Source organism: Microchirus variegatus (assembly GCF_963457635.1).
Source record: "Microchirus variegatus genome assembly, chromosome: 7".
Taxonomy (NCBI): domain Eukaryota; kingdom Metazoa; phylum Chordata; class Actinopteri; order Pleuronectiformes; family Soleidae; genus Microchirus; species Microchirus variegatus.
This window is the reverse complement of record NC_139808.1, coordinates 18,505,597-18,523,210: the sequence shown is the minus strand read 5'-3', so window position 1 is coordinate 18,523,210 and position 17,614 is coordinate 18,505,597. Positions and strand designations below refer to the sequence as shown.

The 17,614-nt window shown below is 41.5% G+C and overlaps 1 protein-coding gene across 1 annotated transcript in view; it reads left to right on the top strand.

The window, feature by feature from the left end:
* Positions 1–14,183, top strand: part of plxna1b (plexin A1b) — a 162,206-nt gene extending 148,023 nt beyond the window's left edge. The window contains exons 22-31 of the mRNA XM_083892918.1: positions 1,299–1,365; positions 3,878–4,024; positions 4,538–4,697; positions 5,139–5,242; positions 5,377–5,473; positions 7,484–7,674; positions 10,297–10,466; positions 10,742–10,954; positions 12,676–12,826; positions 14,020–14,183. Of these exons, the coding sequence (XP_083749044.1) occupies positions 1,299–1,365; positions 3,878–4,024; positions 4,538–4,697; positions 5,139–5,242; positions 5,377–5,473; positions 7,484–7,674; positions 10,297–10,466; positions 10,742–10,954; positions 12,676–12,826; positions 14,020–14,115 (1,396 nt within the window). The 3' untranslated portion in view covers positions 14,116–14,183. The remainder of the gene's footprint in view (positions 1–1,298; positions 1,366–3,877; positions 4,025–4,537; positions 4,698–5,138; positions 5,243–5,376; positions 5,474–7,483; positions 7,675–10,296; positions 10,467–10,741; positions 10,955–12,675; positions 12,827–14,019) is intronic.
* The last annotated feature ends 3,431 nt before the right edge of the window (positions 14,184–17,614 follow it).

Genomic DNA, 17,614 nt, shown 5'->3' with positions numbered 1-17,614 from the left:
CTAGCCTCGGGAGCTGGCATTAATAAGCTTGGCAATTATTACACATGGATCACCCTGTTTTTGGTCTTTTTACTTCATTTTTTTATTTTTAGACACACTGTATGCACAGCAAAGAAGAGGAGAACGTTGTAATAGTGGGCTCTCTTGTGAGTTTCTATTGCCTGTGGTGAAACAAAGCTCTACCATGTTCATTTGGTTCCATTTGTACATTATGGTCTGGGAGTTGCCGTGTGTAGACAGGAACGCTGAATCGACTCCCCCTCCTGTAGCACATTTAAAAATGTTAGAAAGATAAGAGCTGGCACATTATTCAACATTAGTGAGATGATGTTACAAGTCGCCCAGTATCAAATGCTGACATGCCCATGAGCGTGTTCTGTCCAGGTGTGTTCATCTCCTTCATCCTTTGTCCCCCAATCCTTCACTCTGCCTCATCTTTCATCCGGTATGGTTTGCTGACAACCAGGAGAGAAAAAACAATGCTCTACACACATCAAACCACAGTCGAACAGGGAGGCTTGCAGCAGCGTAGGAGTTCATGTCTTGTTACTGCTAAAGGCCTTCGCTGGATTCATAACCGCAGTGGCCTAGTTTCCTGTTTGCCTTTCATATTCTTTTGCTATTCCTCTTTTGTCACTAAAAAGGCAGAGCTTCTGTGCGGAGTTGGCGAGAAAATATCTCCTTTATGCTCTCATATCTCATCCAAATGTACCCGTCCTCACCTTTTGGCAACTTGTGGCATGCTAATGACAAAAAAGGACTAATATTTACTATCAGTATACAAGCGTGGCCCAGTTAGACAAACCAGTGATCAGCAGACGACTGTGGAAAATTGAAGATGGTTCATGTGCTCTCCCTTCCATCTCGCGTAAAAAACAATGAATGAATAAATTTGCACTCTTCCTCATTAATGCCAAAAAAAGGAAGGATGGTGAAGGTAAATGTTACGCTGATACACAGAGAAGTAACTTTATTTTTTGGACCCCTGCCAGCTGTGTCCTTTTCAGCCATTTAACAAATTAGACACAATAAGTCCATTAATTACGATGGCTTTTAATTGCTTTGTTTTCATTCAGTCATCAGTTGTTAGCATGTGTGTGTGTGTGTGTGTGGAGGTTCCCTCCATTACACTGCACGTTTGTGATTAACGAGAGAAGTTAGCGAATTATACTAATTGCTGTATTTGTAATGAAGACGAGTGTGTTTGTTTTCCTTCGCCGTCATCCTCACCCTATTTTACTTTGCTCTCCCTCTCCACTCGTCACCGTCTCTCCACCATCCTTTCACGTCTCTCGCAGGACGGAGTCAGTCGCCGAGAAGATGCTCACCAACTGGTTCACCTTCCTGCTCTACAAGTTCCTCAAGGTAAAATTGTCCAACACACGCACATCTCTTCACGTCTTTTAAGCAGCGCTAACAGTAAACAAAAAAGGCCTCTTAAACACAAGTCCACACTTTCACAGCTGCAGTATTAGATAAGGCAGAAGACAGCAGGTGACCTGTCACTTACCTCTCTGTCTTTCATGTGCTTTCTCCAAACCGAGGACTGAACTGCGTCTGAAGCCCGAGTCAGACAGAGCTGGCTGTGTTGTTGTGATCACTGAAGCCTGTTGGGCTAACCTGTCGTTTCTTTGTCTCGGCAAAAAGAGGAAGCTTTACACGTTTTTTTTCTTCTGTCTTTCTCCCTTTGAATTCCCTTCTCTCTGATATGGAATCAGAGGGAATAATTGAGGCTTAAACTGTGTTAAATTCTTGTTGACACACACACACACACACACACACACATTCTCCACATCCAAACATTACTGCAGCTAATCAGTTAGCAGCGGGGCCTCAAACCCCTGCCAGGACAGGCGTTCTGGTGGACAGCAAACCAGCCAAACCCCTGGGGGTCCCAGTAAACATCTGTCTGTCAATGTGTGTGTGGGTGTGTGAGAGTGAAGTTTGCATGTGCAATGCATGTGTGTATTTTGGCCTGGTTTGGACAGCTGGATTTGAGTTCAGAGAATGGGGACTTTCTTGCTAGGGAATTTGTTTGGGATGTTTTATAACATGATTACAAGTTTTAGTTAAAGAACTACAGAAAAAGAGCAGAGAAAGGTAGAAGTTTGAAGAGAGAGAGAGAGAGGAATATTTTAGGAAATAGGCAGAAGTGGTTATGCAGGTGAGGAGAATGAAGGCTCTAAGACGAACAAAGAGTTCAAAACAGTGTGAGAATTGGAAATTAAAGACATGGGAAAAATTAGAACTGATGTAAAGACTTGCCGTAGCTAACAGCAAGGTTAACAGACGAGCTTTAATCTAACCTCTGCAATTCAGCACCTCTCTCTGTGTGTGTGTGTGTGTGTCCGGGGTCACATAAAAGAAAAGCCTGGAACAATTTCTAGGTTCAGCCAGGTGTGAATAGAGATGAGTAAAGGTCAAGTAGTTGTTCAAAGGAAGGAAAGAGCGAACCCACCAAAGAGCACAGAAGAGAGAGGAAAAAAGCTTTTATCCATTAACCTATTCTAAGGGTTCACTTGTTCTCTTTTCCACTGACTTGTATACAAGAGAGTATGGGAGTCACATGACTACTCTCCTTCTCCTGCAGAAGTCCTTTCTGTTTCCTGTTGCTTTTGGGTAAATTATCACATTTTGTGTATGGATGCTATATTAAAAGTGTTATTTTTATGGTATAAGACAGTCCAGTGTGTAAGAATTAGTGACATCGAATGGTGAAACTGCTGAAAGAAATTCTCCACTCCTCCCTTTCCAAAATGCACCAGGGAATCACAGTGGATCAACCAAATATAATCAATAAAAAATAATGGCCAGATTAATCAATTATGAAAATAATCTTTAGTTGCAGCCCTTGATCGTACATTTCTACATACATTGGTGGGTAGTATCTTCAATTTCTGCCCGTGAAACCTCCTAAATGTTACACACTTATAGAAATGAAAGAAATTAAAAGATAAAGTATGATAAAACAGTGGAAAGGCTAAGTATACATTAATCATTACCAATTCAGCATCAGTCTTGCCTTGCCATAGCGGTGGCATCTGAAGGAGAGTGATTTCGATGCTGTGAGAAAGAGAGGACATCTGTCGGTGTGCTGTTTGTTCTCCATAGGAGGCGGCCAGTGCTCGATGATCCCACTGAGTTTATCTGACAGCTCACCAAGCTGACTGACATGTGATGATGCATGAACATGCTCAGCTGAGGGACAGAGGGCAGGACAACACACACACACACACACACACGTCCTCTGCCCGGAGCCACCAAGATGATGCACGTTAGGAAACGCGATTCACTCCTTTAACTGCATTCATTTGTTTGATTCAAATACTCAAATGTGACGTAAACAAAGCAGCAAATAAAGAATGTGACTGAGTGAGCAAAGGAGAGAGAGTGAGGGAGAGACAGGGGTCCCAACATCCCAGCGCTCGTTGCCTGGTTGACACGTCTCATGCACCAAAGTGCTTCTCCAAGCGTTTTTCACCCCTCAGTCATTAACCTTCTATTAACTCCTCCGTCAATTGCCACTCACTTACACTTTCTGTGAATTTTCTCCTTCTTGCTCACTCAATCACACTCACACACTCACAGAGTTGTTTTTCCCTAAAATAGATATTCCAGCTGGAAGTACTGTAGAGAGAAAAACAGTTCTCTGTTAGCGCACAGAGGCCACGGCCTCATCTCTTACTGCTGTGCTTGTGGTTGACTTCAAGAAAATAAGAAAAAGTGAAGAGTTTCACATTTTGCCGTCATGTACTCTTAAGTTTTTTGCACAGTTGCATTCATAGTTAGCATTATTCACAATCTGTTTCCTTCCTCTCGTCTCATCCGTCCACTTGTGTCTCTCTCCTCCCACCTCCTCCTGTGTCTCTGTCTCCAGGAGTGTGCGGGCGAGCCTCTCTTCATGCTGTACTGTGCCATGAAGCAGCAAATGGAGAAGGGACCAATAGATGCGATCACAGGAGAAGCCCGCTACTCCCTCAGCGAAGACAAACTCATCAGGCAGCAGATTGACTACAAGACTCTGGTTAGTATGCACACACGTAGTTAATAGTGAGTGTTCATGTTCATTTTTGCAAATCAAAGACCCTTTTTCATCCGCAAATATCCTCTGATCTTTATGATCTAAACATAAGACAAATGCAAAACCAACTGGACCATTTGATTTGGACAAAATGCCCTTAATAATCATTTTCAGGAGTTTAGATACTGGACTGGACTTTAGCAAAGGTGATGACATTTCACCTATCATTTAAGAGGCTTCTTCAGGTCCTCTGTAAGCTGGTTAACTGTCTTTGTACAAAACAATGCCTCATTCACCCCCAACCTAGTTTCAGCTTGATAATAATATTAATCCTAATATAATAAAAGGCTGAGTGTGCATTGTTCCGTGGACAAATATTGATTCTTAAAAGCAGTGTGAAGTGTTTGTTTCCAGGTCAAAAAAACATTCGTCCTGTCAATAATTAACATGCTGACTTCCTGCTCTAACTGTGACCTGTGACCTTTGCCCTCTGACCTCTGACCTCTGCCTCTGTAGACGCTGCACTGTGTGAACCCAGAGAACGAAAACGCTCCCGAGGTGACGGTGAAGAGTCTGAACTGTGACACGGTGACGCAGGTGAAGGAGAAGCTGCTGGATGCCGTGTACAAGGGAACACCGTACTCGCAGAGACCAAAAGCCTCAGATATGGACCTGGGTAAGAGGAGAGGAAGGTTTAAGACACACACACACACAGCAATTATAGACACAGAGCACAGGTGCACTACTACAGGGAGGGAAAGTGGGAATCATGTCGAGGGCTCTCTCAAACAGGAGGGGGGCCCTTCAGGCAGGAGAGGTGATTGTGCAGAAAATAAATTCAAGCAAGGCTTCAGAAGTCTTTGAAATGTTAGTGTTATACAGATTCTAACTTTGTTGAATCACTGAACATTACTTCTGGCAGCCTGAGTCCCAGCAACTTGATTTTGTTTGAATAAGGAAGGTAATGGTGCAAAGTCACTTGCATCTTTGAGGAGTGCCCACTGTTCCGGACAGTCGTCATGCATTAACGCCGTTAACGTGCCCAGCACTATTTTTTTTTTAATAAAAGTTTATTGTAAAGTATTGAACACTCACACTCAGTTCTTTTGTGTGACAGAATGGCGGCAGGGCAGGATGGCTCGCATCATCCTGCAGGACGAGGACGTCACCACGAAGATTGACAATGACTGGAAGAGGCTGAACTCCCTGGCTCACTACCAGGTACCGTGACCGTTTAGTTCATGTCACATATCTCCTACGGTCATCGTGCACTTGAAGACGCAGAGAACAAAGGATGTTTGGTAGTTTTGTGTTGTTGAACACTGATCTCACAGATCATGAATGTTGTATTTCAGGTGACGGATGGCTCAGTGATCGCCCTCGTGCCTAAACAGAACTCAGCCTACAACATCTCCAACTCCTCCACCTTCACCAAGTCCCTCAGCAGATACGGTACGAGAGAAGGTGTGTGTGTCTGTGTGTGTGTGTGTGTGTGTGTGTGTAGTGTAGGTGTGTTTCCATGCATTCAGGTAGTGCTGTCTCAAAAATTACCATTTGACTTTTATTTTGTCCTTGTTTTTAAACACGCTCTGCTGTAAAGTGTACATAGTGGAATTAATTAGTTCATTAGTTGTGTAGAAAATATCTAATCAGAGCAACCAAATCCCCATTTATGCAACAAGAACGTGTTCTTACCGACTGCCTAGTTCCTTCACTGACGAGCTCTCTATCTCTTCTAACTTAAATTATGCCTGATAACCTTTATGTCTTACTTCCCTATTCAGTGTGTGATATTATACCACTATCTATCTACATGTAAATTAAAACCTCCATGTGCAAGCTTGTCATTTCTCCTCCTGAAACTTTTAATAATTTTTGAGTTAGAATGATTAAAAGTGATATTCAACTCAGTCGCCCTCACACAAAAATGACGTTATTGTAGCATACAGGTAGTCAGGTTTGAATGGAGAGATTCAAAAGGCAAAAGTGAAGAGAAATTAGATAAATATTCTCAGAAAATGACCAAACAGTCATGAACACTGTATAATTCCCTTCAGATTTAAAGAGGGAGAGTATCCTGAAGTTCCTTGCTCTCTCTGCTTTGCTCGTGGACTTTCACGTCACACACAGCTGGTTTTCTCTGCCCCTGAATATTTGAATATGCAGAATCTGTTGCATTCTGGGTAACAGCTTCACCACAAACACATGACTCCAGCTCATTCCGGGTCCTTGCACACAGGAGCGTGTTAAATCCAGGTGTGAAGTGGACCTCTGTTCTTTATTGTCACTTTTCCCCACTGTGACATACACATAAATACTCACAACAGCCTCATCACACTGACTTACTCTCTACTTCCCTGGTTCACGTTTTGAACCTCTCAATCCTTTCCTGCTTTGTCACACAAGTGACAAGCATTTAAACTTAACGCATGTCACAAAATACAGGATCACTGTCCAATAGAGGGGGAGAGAGTGGCAGACAAATTTATTCTGGATGAGAGTGACACACAAAGTAGAAGAAGCTGTCATCTTCAGAAAATGCTTTTAACTTCACACAGGGTGAGAGTTGACTCTCTGTGCAGCTGCCTCATATTTCGTATTCATGTGTTTTGTCACCTGTGGTTTAAACAGGTTTCCTTGAAATGCTGATTATGTTGCAATAAGTAGCACTTGTGTAAAATTGCACAGCGGCACAAGTCGGAGCTTCTCAAACTGATGAACAGGGTTCTCTTCAAACTCACATTGAGATTTGACCCTGCTGTGACCACTGACCTGAAACAGTAGATAACCCTATTTTTTCATCGTCAAAATTGTTCATTTAATTAAATAAATAGAAACATAGTGCTTAATGTTATTTATTTTATTAGACCACCACCCAAAGCCACAGCCGCCCTAAATTAAAAGTGTTGGTAATTATCAAAATCATTTCTTATTTTTCACTAATGGGGAATACGGCAGTATGTAGAGGCTCTGTAACCAAAATTATACTTCTTATAATGTGCTTTACTTCTTACAGTAAAGCACATTATTTCTTGATTAAGATGTCAAATTATAGTTATTTACTTGCATTCCTGTACAGAAACATTCGTTTTAGTGGTTGTTTTATGTTTCTCAGAGAAATGTCTAAAGCGCACAGAGGCATTCAAATGTCTAAAAATGACATAATTTTCACATTTTAAATGCATAGTAATCCATTTTTAGGATTTATATGCCTCGGCATTTACATTAAGTTGAAGGACTGTTTGCTTTTGGTCGTCTTTTAATGACAAACTGCTGTAAAGTCTGGGTCAAACCCCCTGACCCCTGAAGGAAATGACTCGATGGCCAGTGTGTTGTCTTTTGTTTTGAACTTGTCAAACCCAAACATAACTCTTAATTTGTGTTGTTTGTTTTTATTGTGTTAATGTTTTTTGTCGCTCTCTGCTTACCTTTCCTCCATGTCTCCTCCTCCTCCTCCTCCAGAGAGCATGCTGAGGACGGCCAGCAGTCCAGACAGCTTGCGCTCCCGAACGCCCATGATCACCCCCGACCTTGAGAGCGGAACCAAACTGTGGCACCTGGTCAAGAACCACGACCACTCGGACCACAGGGAAGGGGACAGAGGGAGCAAGATGGTCTCTGAGATCTACCTGACACGACTGCTGGCCACTAAGGTATGGAGATGCTGTATATTCAACGCACACACAATTAAGCCAAAAACCTCCCGCACACCTCCCACATCCTTGTCATGTTGCCCGCTAACACACCAGCAGCCTCTACTGACCTTTGTTTGGTGCTGGTCTCAAAGCTCATTAATATTTTTCATAACCTTTTGCACAAAGACAAACATATGCACAGGAATGAGTGTGTGTGTCTTAATTAGGAGGTTGACCTTTGACTATTGAGTTGTTTGGTCGGTGTTAGTGGGCCCTGTTGGTGGCCTGAGGGCTTTTAGGCCTCAGCTTTTACCGTACGATCATTACTCTACTGAATCCCTCCTTTTCTTTCTTAAAGCACACTGTAGAGCCTGTACTTTTTCTGTCTGTCTATTTATGAGTTCATTTATCGATTTAAAAAGGTACAGGAGTAATGCAGGCAGTAATTCACATACAGTGACACCAACTATAACTGCTATGTCTAACAATACAACGCACTGTGCCAATAAGGACTTCACATCATCCATTTATAATGCAGATTCTCACATACGTTAAGTCTGGTGTCGTCCACACTACCTTTGGCATTTTTTACCTCCAGTGTTTCAGAAATTATTTATTGTTATTTGACCTTTATTTAAACAGGTAAGTCAACAGAGAGCCAGTTCTCGGCCTGGCCAAGAGGCAGCATAGAAACAAAAAGGGATGCATCAACAACAAAACGATATTGAACTATGCATAGCAATTACATGTATAAAACAGGCTACTGTTAAGTGCAGGTGCAACAGTCGTGCCCTCACTAAGTTTTTTAGAAAAACATATTTTTCTCAAAAGCTAAAGGTTTCATTTATTTTTATTAATCTCAAGAAAAGCCAGGTTATCATATTTAGAATTATACTGTACATTAAAGCACACGGAGCCCAGTGTTTCTTTGAATCTGCTAACACACACAGACTCATCTACCACATTAATATCATGAACACAAACACAGCAGCGTCCCGACTGCAGCCTGCGATAACGTCATTATTTATATGTAAAGGTTTAGAGGGGCATTGAAGCAGCCTGAAGACAAAAGAGCTTATCATGTTTACGACTCAACATAAACTTTAAAAACATACAGATATACTGTACATTACTACACATAGACCCCGGTGTTTTGTCCCAAATTCAAATCCACATCATGCAACTGAAACACTGCAAACACAGAAAAGTCCCTCATGCAGCTGATGAACAGTGTCAGGCTTTTGCTTTCATTTGCAAGCACTAACAACTCTGGTGCTGCAGCTCAGCTGCTACATCCTCTGCTGCGATGTTTTTCTCATTAGCTCTAAATTTCCATTGTTCCAGCTCCAGGTAGGAAAGTTCAAAGTTAGAGGGAACCAGTGCTGGGAAATGATTAACATGCAAAGCGGATGAAGACAATGGGGGAGCTCGGAGCGATGCAGTTTGTTCTTATTTATTACAGCTCCCACAGCTTTGTGTATTTTGGAAGCTGATTTGTGGCTGAGTGAACAAATACAAACGTGCAGATTGAACTTGTAGATTGGCAGAATGCTTAAAAATGAAAATGAAGGCATTTAATTCTGGTTTTAAAGCTGATGGACTTTTGGTGATTTTTGGTCATGAACATAAACAATTGAATATTATTTTGAATATAACACACTCTGTTAAGCAAAATTATCAGACCTGACTGATGGAGCGTTTGTGTGTATAAACCTGCGGTGCAGGGGTGGGAGGGGTCAAGAAGTTTTTTTTATTTGAGCAGTAGAATTAATTTCTGAAACTCTTTGTTTGTGTTGTTGCCTTGTTCCGTCTTGACATAAAACAAATCCCTTTTTGAATCTAAACACAGCGATACTGAGAAGTTGACAGCACTGTTTGAACTCATTGTACAAAGATTAACAATAACGTGAGGCACTACAGCAACAACATGACCAGTGATTCCATGATGTGTCTGAAATCTGAAACCACTTAATATCGTTCTACAGTGTAAACATGGCCCCAGCAATAATTTGTATTATAGTAATAATGAGATATTCATCATAATTGTCACATTGTTATGTATTAAATTGAACATTGCACTAAATGTATATCATGAAGACTTGTTTGTTATTTTAATTTCGGTTGTCCACGTTATTATTTAGTTCATTTTAATGTAAATACATATATTTTATATAAATATCTTCATAAGGTATCTTTACTGCAATCTCATGATGGAATATTGTGTTGTAGTTTTTACCTCCTTACCCTTACGAGACGTTAATTGGTCCGGAGGTCATAAGAGTTTGACTCCCCTGGTTTAGTCCCTAATCAAGTGTAACTAATGTTTACGACACAGTGTTCCTTCTTACGATGCCAAAGCCTTTTTCATTTAACATTATTTTAGCAGCATCCTTGACAGGCCACAAATTTGTGTCCTTTATTATGGAAAAGTAGCCTGAAATCAGTATTTTATCAAATGTCATGAAGTCATATTGTGGAATTGGAACATTTGGGAGCAATGGCTCATATTTTAATGACTGAAACATTCATTTATTTATAACTCATACGTTTACATTTGACTTTAATTTTTGTTTGTGTTTTATCTTGTATGTATATGTGTACTGTGAAATAAAAGAACCCGTCATTGCTTGTCATGTTCAGGGAACGCTGCAGAAGTTTGTAGACGACCTGTTCGAGACGATCTTCAGCACGGCGCACAGAGGCAGCGCCCTGCCCCTCGCCATCAAATACATGTTTGACTTCTTGGACGAGCAGGCGGACAAACACTCCATATCAGACTCTGATGTGCGGCACACGTGGAAGAGCAACTGGTGAGCGGAGCCTCTTTCACTCTCAGATTAGCTTTGATTTGTTTTACCCTATGAAGTCACTAAAATGAGGTGATCAACGGCACTTTAACAGAATGTACAGTGTTCTTAAATTCCCCTCCTTCAAGTATTTAATCACTCTGTCTCCTTTGTTCAGTGTTTATACAGCTTCATTCACTGCAGTTCTTTATAAACTGTCAAGTCCTTTCTAACTGCAACTCTTCTCCCCACCCCTTCCTTTTTTATCCCCTTTCCCTTCATACCTTTAATCGTTCTAGTCTTCCATTGCGGTTTTGGGTGAATGTGATCAAGAATCCGCAGTTTGTGTTTGACATCCACAAGAACAGCATCACAGACGCCTGCTTATCTGTGGTGGCTCAGACCTTCATGGACTCGTGTTCGACATCGGAGCATAAACTGGGGAAAGACTCGCCCTCCAACAAGCTGCTCTACGCTAAAGACATCCCCAACTACAAGAACTGGGTAGAAAGGTACATTTGCAAACGTGTCAAATTGCTTTGATATTTTAGTTTTAAATTACAGCAGAAACTGTGGCTGCAAATAATAAACTCCATGGTGTTTATTGTAGGAAACATTGTGCAGGTTTGTTTATTGATTCGCCAAAGGCTTTTGACTCTGTAATCACTGATTATTTCTACCTTTTGATGAAGAATCCTTTAATTCCAAGAACCACCTGAGAAAATATTGAGATCTCGATTTAACACCATTATCACCAACATTTAAATACAGAGGTGTAAATAGGTCGAGCAAAGTCAGCTACAGGAGGCAGATTTATTCCCAATAAGATCATTTGATCTCTCATCATCCTCCTCTTCCTCATATATACTTCACACACTGGTATAGAGCCAATAGATTAAGATGGAGCGAGAGACAATGTGACTTGAATTATTATTATCTCATTTATTATATATTTTTTGTTATTTTGCACTGTGGTCAAAATTCCTCAGCTCCACTGATCACATACCCTGCTATAATATACAGTCGAACAGTATTTCTCCAACTAACACCAGAGGAAGCTGGCGTACCACTGGTGGTACACGCACCACAGTTTGAAAATCATGGTGTTAAAATGGTTTCATGCTCTTGAGTCGAGCTCGGTGCAGAGATGCTCCAAGATAGAACTGAAATATTCTCTCAGTTGTTGTCTGTTCTCTCTGTGAGAGTTATGTGGGAGGGACATAGAAACACCACACAGAAAGGCCCGGTATTCGAACCAGCAACCTTCTTGCTGTGAGGCAACATTGCTAGCCACTAAAGCCCAATTTATACTCCTGCGTAAAGTGCTCTGCGCAGGCTACGCAGAGTCCTCTGCGTCGACTCTGAGCCTGTCGAAGAGCCTCTGCGTCGTCTCCGACTGCACAAAATATTTTTTAAGTGTCCGTCACTCCGTCAAGGGACAACGGAGACGGCAAGAGCTGAGATTGGTCCTCAGGACAGGCCGAGCGAAGCTGCTCTGTGCCGGCTCACAGTGCGCACCGAGCGTCCACAGAGGCGGAGCTGATCACCGCCAACAACGTCCCTGCCAAACTATTAATACTATTACTGCCACTGTTTCAACAACAACAGTCTTTCTCTCTCGGACGCCATTGCTCATTGTAGCCAAAAGCACAACAACCTTGCGCAGCAACCCCTACTGATCGGGAGGGAAATTGCAGCCCACAATGCAGAAGTATGAAGTCGAGGTGTCGGATAACGAATTATGCAGTCGGAGAAGTATAATGTGGCCTTAACATGTACTACTATTAAGCTCTAATTTTTGTTGCCACTTGCATTCAACTTGCTCCTCAGTAGACGACTGCAAACCTCATGTTATGCAGATGACACTGTTCTTAATGTTTCTTGTTTTACTGCACATTTTCAATTTGTGCATTAAAAAAAACACCTGAATGGAAACACGCAGAATTTGAAAAAGGTCTAGTGCAAGTTTTTTTTACACTTGCTGAAAGTGGTAAAGTTGGCATATCGATAAAAGGGAGATGAGTGCAATAGAAATGGTTTAAGTGAATAAAAGTCTCCCAGTATTGCATGTTTTCTTTTAGCGATGATTCTGAAAATGTCTTCATAAATGCAGCCCCTGCAGACTGAGATGTTTAAGCACAGCTCATGTTGTCAGAGTTTGTCCTGATCATCAGTGACCAAGTCTTCCCTGAATGAGTTTTCAGGTTATTGATTTGATGTTGTGTGTGTGCAGGTACTACTCTGACATCTCCAGGATGTCAGCCATCAGTGACCAGGACATGAGTGCCTACTTAGCAGAGCAGTCACGCCTCCACGCCAACCAGTTCAACAGCATGTCGGCTCTGCACGAGATCTACTCCTACATTGTCAAGTACAAGGATGAGGTGAGGATATTTTCATCAAATCAGAGCGATTGAATCTTCCACTTGCTTTTTCCTGATTTATCCCACGTGTTGTTCTTCTAATCAAACAGGCTCAGAAGAGTCCGGCTGTTTGTTGGTTTCAGTTTGCTTCATCGATTTAAGTGTAAACATGATCAGGCAGATTAGCCGTAGCAATTAGCAACTTAATCTGGTCCTTATTTTTAAGGTTTTCATTTGAGTGCCAGCTTCTACTAAAGCATTTACTGTCGAAAGCAAACATCAATCAGTGAACTCTAAACGCATTTATTTAGAATTCAGTAACACGGTGACACTTTCCCTCTGTTCTTAATTGTACATTTTCTAATTGTATTGGTTCTTTACTGTTTAATGTGTATTTTACTCCTTTATTGTTTCTTTTTATGTGAAGCTATTTTGGCACTTTTCCACAACACAGTTCCAGCACGACTCGGCTCTTTATGGCTCAAGTTTTTTTTGCTTTTCCATTAAAAATAGTAGCTGCTACCTGGTACATTTTTAGTACCTGCTCTGGCCAGGTTCCAAGTGAGCTGAGCCCATGCTAAATGTGGGGTTGACTGATTGAAGAGTCATGAGTGCGACGTCCAACACAGAAGTCGTGCTGAAACTGTATAGCGGAAAAGCACCATTTGAGAACCTTGCAGATATTTTAAAGTGCCGTATAAATAAACCAGTGCTCGGCACGTGAACCGCGTCAACGTTAACGCATGACACGTTTCCATGACGACTGACCGGAAAAAATACGTGCGTTCAGGCACCGTTTACCAGTTAGCTCTCTTAGCTGCGTTAACTCCTTTAGCGTCGCTTACAGTCCAACTGGAGCGGTCTGTTTATTAAATGAAAAGAGCAGTGCTATGAATAACCAGCGTACCTGTGTACTGCGTATGTGTGCCTCTGTTTTTAAAGTTTAGCGTTACTTTAGACAATTTAACAATCGGGAGTCACGTAAACATGACGCCACGCGCGTCTTTTTCTGGTCAGTCGCCATGGTAACGCGTCATGCATTAACGATTGTGCCCAGCACTAAAATAAACATTGATTGATTGATTGATCGATCATCCAGGTGGATCATCAGTGTGTGTGTGTGTGTGTGTGTTGTGTAGAATCCTTCCATGTTCTGAAAGCGAGAGCTTCCACATGTCTCAGCTCCTCTGACCTCTTCTCTCCTCTGTCCTCAGATCTTGTCGGCTTTGGAGCGGGACGAGCAGGCGAGGAGACAGAGACTGAGGAGCAAACTGGAGCAGGTCATCGACACAATGGCCCTGAGCAGCTGAGGACAATCCAGCACCTCCGAACCTCCTCGTCCTCTTCTTCTCCTTCACTCCTCGACTCCATTCGTCTCTCTCTCTCTCTCTCCCTCGCTCCTCTCTCGTAGAAAACAAACAAAACTCCAGCCCCCAACGACACAGACAAACTGCACGAGGACTGACGCAGTATACTGAAAACCTGGGGGGGGTTCGGCAGAGATGGGCGGGCATGTGTGCGCTTACATGTGTATGTGTGTGTTTGTGTGCGCGCCCTGGACAGTGTGAGACACTGGGACACTGGACTTCTTTTTTTTTCTTCTTTTTTTTCCCCACATGAATATGTGGAGAAACTTGTCAACTGACAGCATTTGATTATCGTGGATGTCTTTGGTGGTTTGCTTGATTTTGATTTCAGGAGTTTTGTGCAGTGGTCACAAACACACAGAGGACACAGCCTGAACATGAACTACACACACACACACACACACGGCATCATCGTTAACAGGATGGACCAATCTGTGCTGAGCCAATGGAGAAGAGGCTGTCAAGGTCACGTGACCCCGCCGGGGGTGTCACCGTTTTAAAGGTTGATAGTTTTTTTTTTTTTCCTTTTTTGTATAAATGTAATCGACTGCCCTCTCTCTGATCTCTCGCCACTTGTATTACTGCTGAATTTGCACAATTTACAGAAACGTTACAAAGGAAGACTATATAGATATTATATATAAAATACAGCTACGTTTTTAAAAGAAAGATTAGGGAGCAAACATTTTACTTGTTTTCCTTCTCGTTTTAAAGCAAACACAATAAAAACATGATTTGGTATTTCAAGTACAAAAGGAAAAAAAAAAACAACTACGTAGACAAAAGGAAAAAAACTATGAAAAAGAAACAAAAAAGTTGTACTGTGCCATGTTTTCTTTGAATGTTGTTTAGTGCAAAGACATTTTGTTAGATGGAATGTGCTACCGTATGATTTTTTTTTTAAATATATAAACATGCCTAGTGACTGAAAAAGAATCGTTTTGAGAAATGAATCCCATTTTAGATCCTTGTTGGAAGTAGCGGGAAAAGAGCGGCGACGACGTGACGTCGCTGCTGTTCCTCGTCCAATCAGTGCAATCGTTTGGTTTAAGGAAGCCAGATATTATGATATCGCAGGATTGTCTCTTTTATGGTGAGCGCGCTGTCGTCTGGCTCTCAGGCTGGTTCTTTGGTTCAAGGGTCAGGATGTGACAGCTCGGTGATGCCCAAAGACTGGGTCGGGACGCACAGATGTATCATGGGAGATGTATTTTCAGGATCCCCAAACAAATTTGCTGAATTTTTACCAACCTTTATTTTAGATGAATGTGTACATGTTTTAAATACCAAGCCTAAAATGAAGTTGTAGTCCAATGATTTGAATTGAAATTCAAAATAATCTTAGGTGTCACAAATGTGGCTGTAAATGAATAGACAGATCTGCTCGTGTCCTCATCGATGTTGTGATTTGCTCACGATAGTTTGTCATCTTTAAAAAAAAAAAAAAAAAAAAAAGTGGGTCCTCGCCGTTTTACGGTGACTGAACAATGAAGTAGCTACATTGCACTACCGCAAATATCCCCCCATCAACGCAGCCACTCTAAATCTAAAATAGATAAAATAGAAAATAGAGTCTGTGAGGGTTCCGCTGGTCCAGGGTCGTAGGTCACGGGTGATGCGTCCTGTGATTTCAGACTGTTTCCGTGGTTGCAGCAGCCTCGGTGAGGTCAGACGCAGCTTATTGGAAGTTTCCAGCCTAAAGCCGCCTCTTTTTTTATCATTTTCTCAGCGTTAATACTCAAATAAAGGGGGGAAAGGAAAAGATAAAGTCAGTGTTTTCTCTCCACCTCTAACCTGTTCTGTTTCATACAGGGATTTAGCTTTTTTTTATCCATAAGGGGAGGACGATTGAACAATTCAGAGGTGAGATACCTCTGTTCATTAGCGACGCGAGGCTGAGTAATCCTCCACTTAGCCCACGGCTCTTGTTTCAGAACTAGCCTCTTGCCATGTGTGGCTTAAGCTTCTTTTTTATTATTACTGCTCTCCTTAGAGGATTCCTTTGTCTCTATCTCTCTCTTTTTCTTTTTTTTTTTTGAAGTCATGATTTGTGGTGAGAAGTAATGTTGGATTGTTTTTTGTTTTTTTCTGCTTGCCGAAAAACCAAACTGTGGTCTGTAAAATGTTTTTGTTGATGTTTTCATTTGTAAATTGTGTACTTTTCACCATGAACAAAAGCTATATGCCATTTTCTTTTGTGATCAGGTTGTTCTTCTTTTGTTTTCGTTTGTCTTTTTGTTTTTCCACATGTAAATTGTACATTTGAAGGTACGCAGAAGACAAAATTCTCTTTAGTTTGCCTGAAAGTTTTTAACTACTTGACGGAACTCGAGGTGGTTTTTTTTGTTGTTGTTGTTTTATTTGTTTTTTTCTGATCTCGTGGATCAAAATGAACTCATCAGATGAGCATCAGTTGTCTTTGTGATGGAAATGTGACTTGCTGCTTTAACCTCGTACCTTGTTTTTCTGTCAGATATTAGGGCTGTCATTTTGTGCTGATCATAAATGCTGTCCATGTTCATTTTTAATGCCCCGGTTTCTTTAATAAGAAAACAATCCTGTGTCGCATCTGGGGCTGAACGGTTTGGAATCGATATCTAATTGCGATTATTTTTGACAGGAATCTGTGAGACAAAGATGTTCTTCTCAGTCTGTAGAATAAGACGTGTGTAGATCAACATTAATTATTGGCTTTAACAATTTCAATAAAATGTTGATGAATTGTTCAGCCCTAGTCGCATCTGAAAATCAGAAACACAAATTGAAGATAAAGCCGCCATTTTGTCTGATGAGACGTTGCTCTGAGCCTAATTTAAGTGAAAATAATAGTTTTCACGAGAAATTACAGTTAAAATGATTTCTCTCATCGTGCAAAAAACCTTTCACCGAAATATGCTTTGTTCACCTCTTTTTTCTCGTTTTTGTCCGTCTGACCTTTTGCTGTATGTGAACACGTCAGTGCTGTCACAGTTGATCACATGGTAAAGACGAAGACGGCTGCTGGTGCAGACTTCAGCAGTGCACAAACACATGTGAAGGCTTCTTCTTCTTCCTTTTTTTTTTTAAAGACAAACATTCTCAGTTATTCTCAGGTTCATGCTTTATTTGGGTCGGGGTGTTTTCCTCGTGCTTGTAAACCGGTCGATTTCTTGCCTTTTTGAGAGCGTCCACACACAAACTTTCCAGTTATTGCATGTTCCGATAGTCTGCTGTGTTTGCCGTGATCTAGAGGCCGACCGTAGTTTGACAGAGTCGCCGGGATTTTTTTTGCCGTTTTTACGTCCAATCGGAACAAATGAACACGTGAATTCACTGCCTACAGTTTCAGCACAAAGCCGTGTATCTCATGTTTTAATCCCCAGCTCTAAGGACAAACTAAGTCACACTTATGCCTTTTCCAAAACACCACCAATCTGTTTCTGTTTTGTTTTTCTCCCCACTG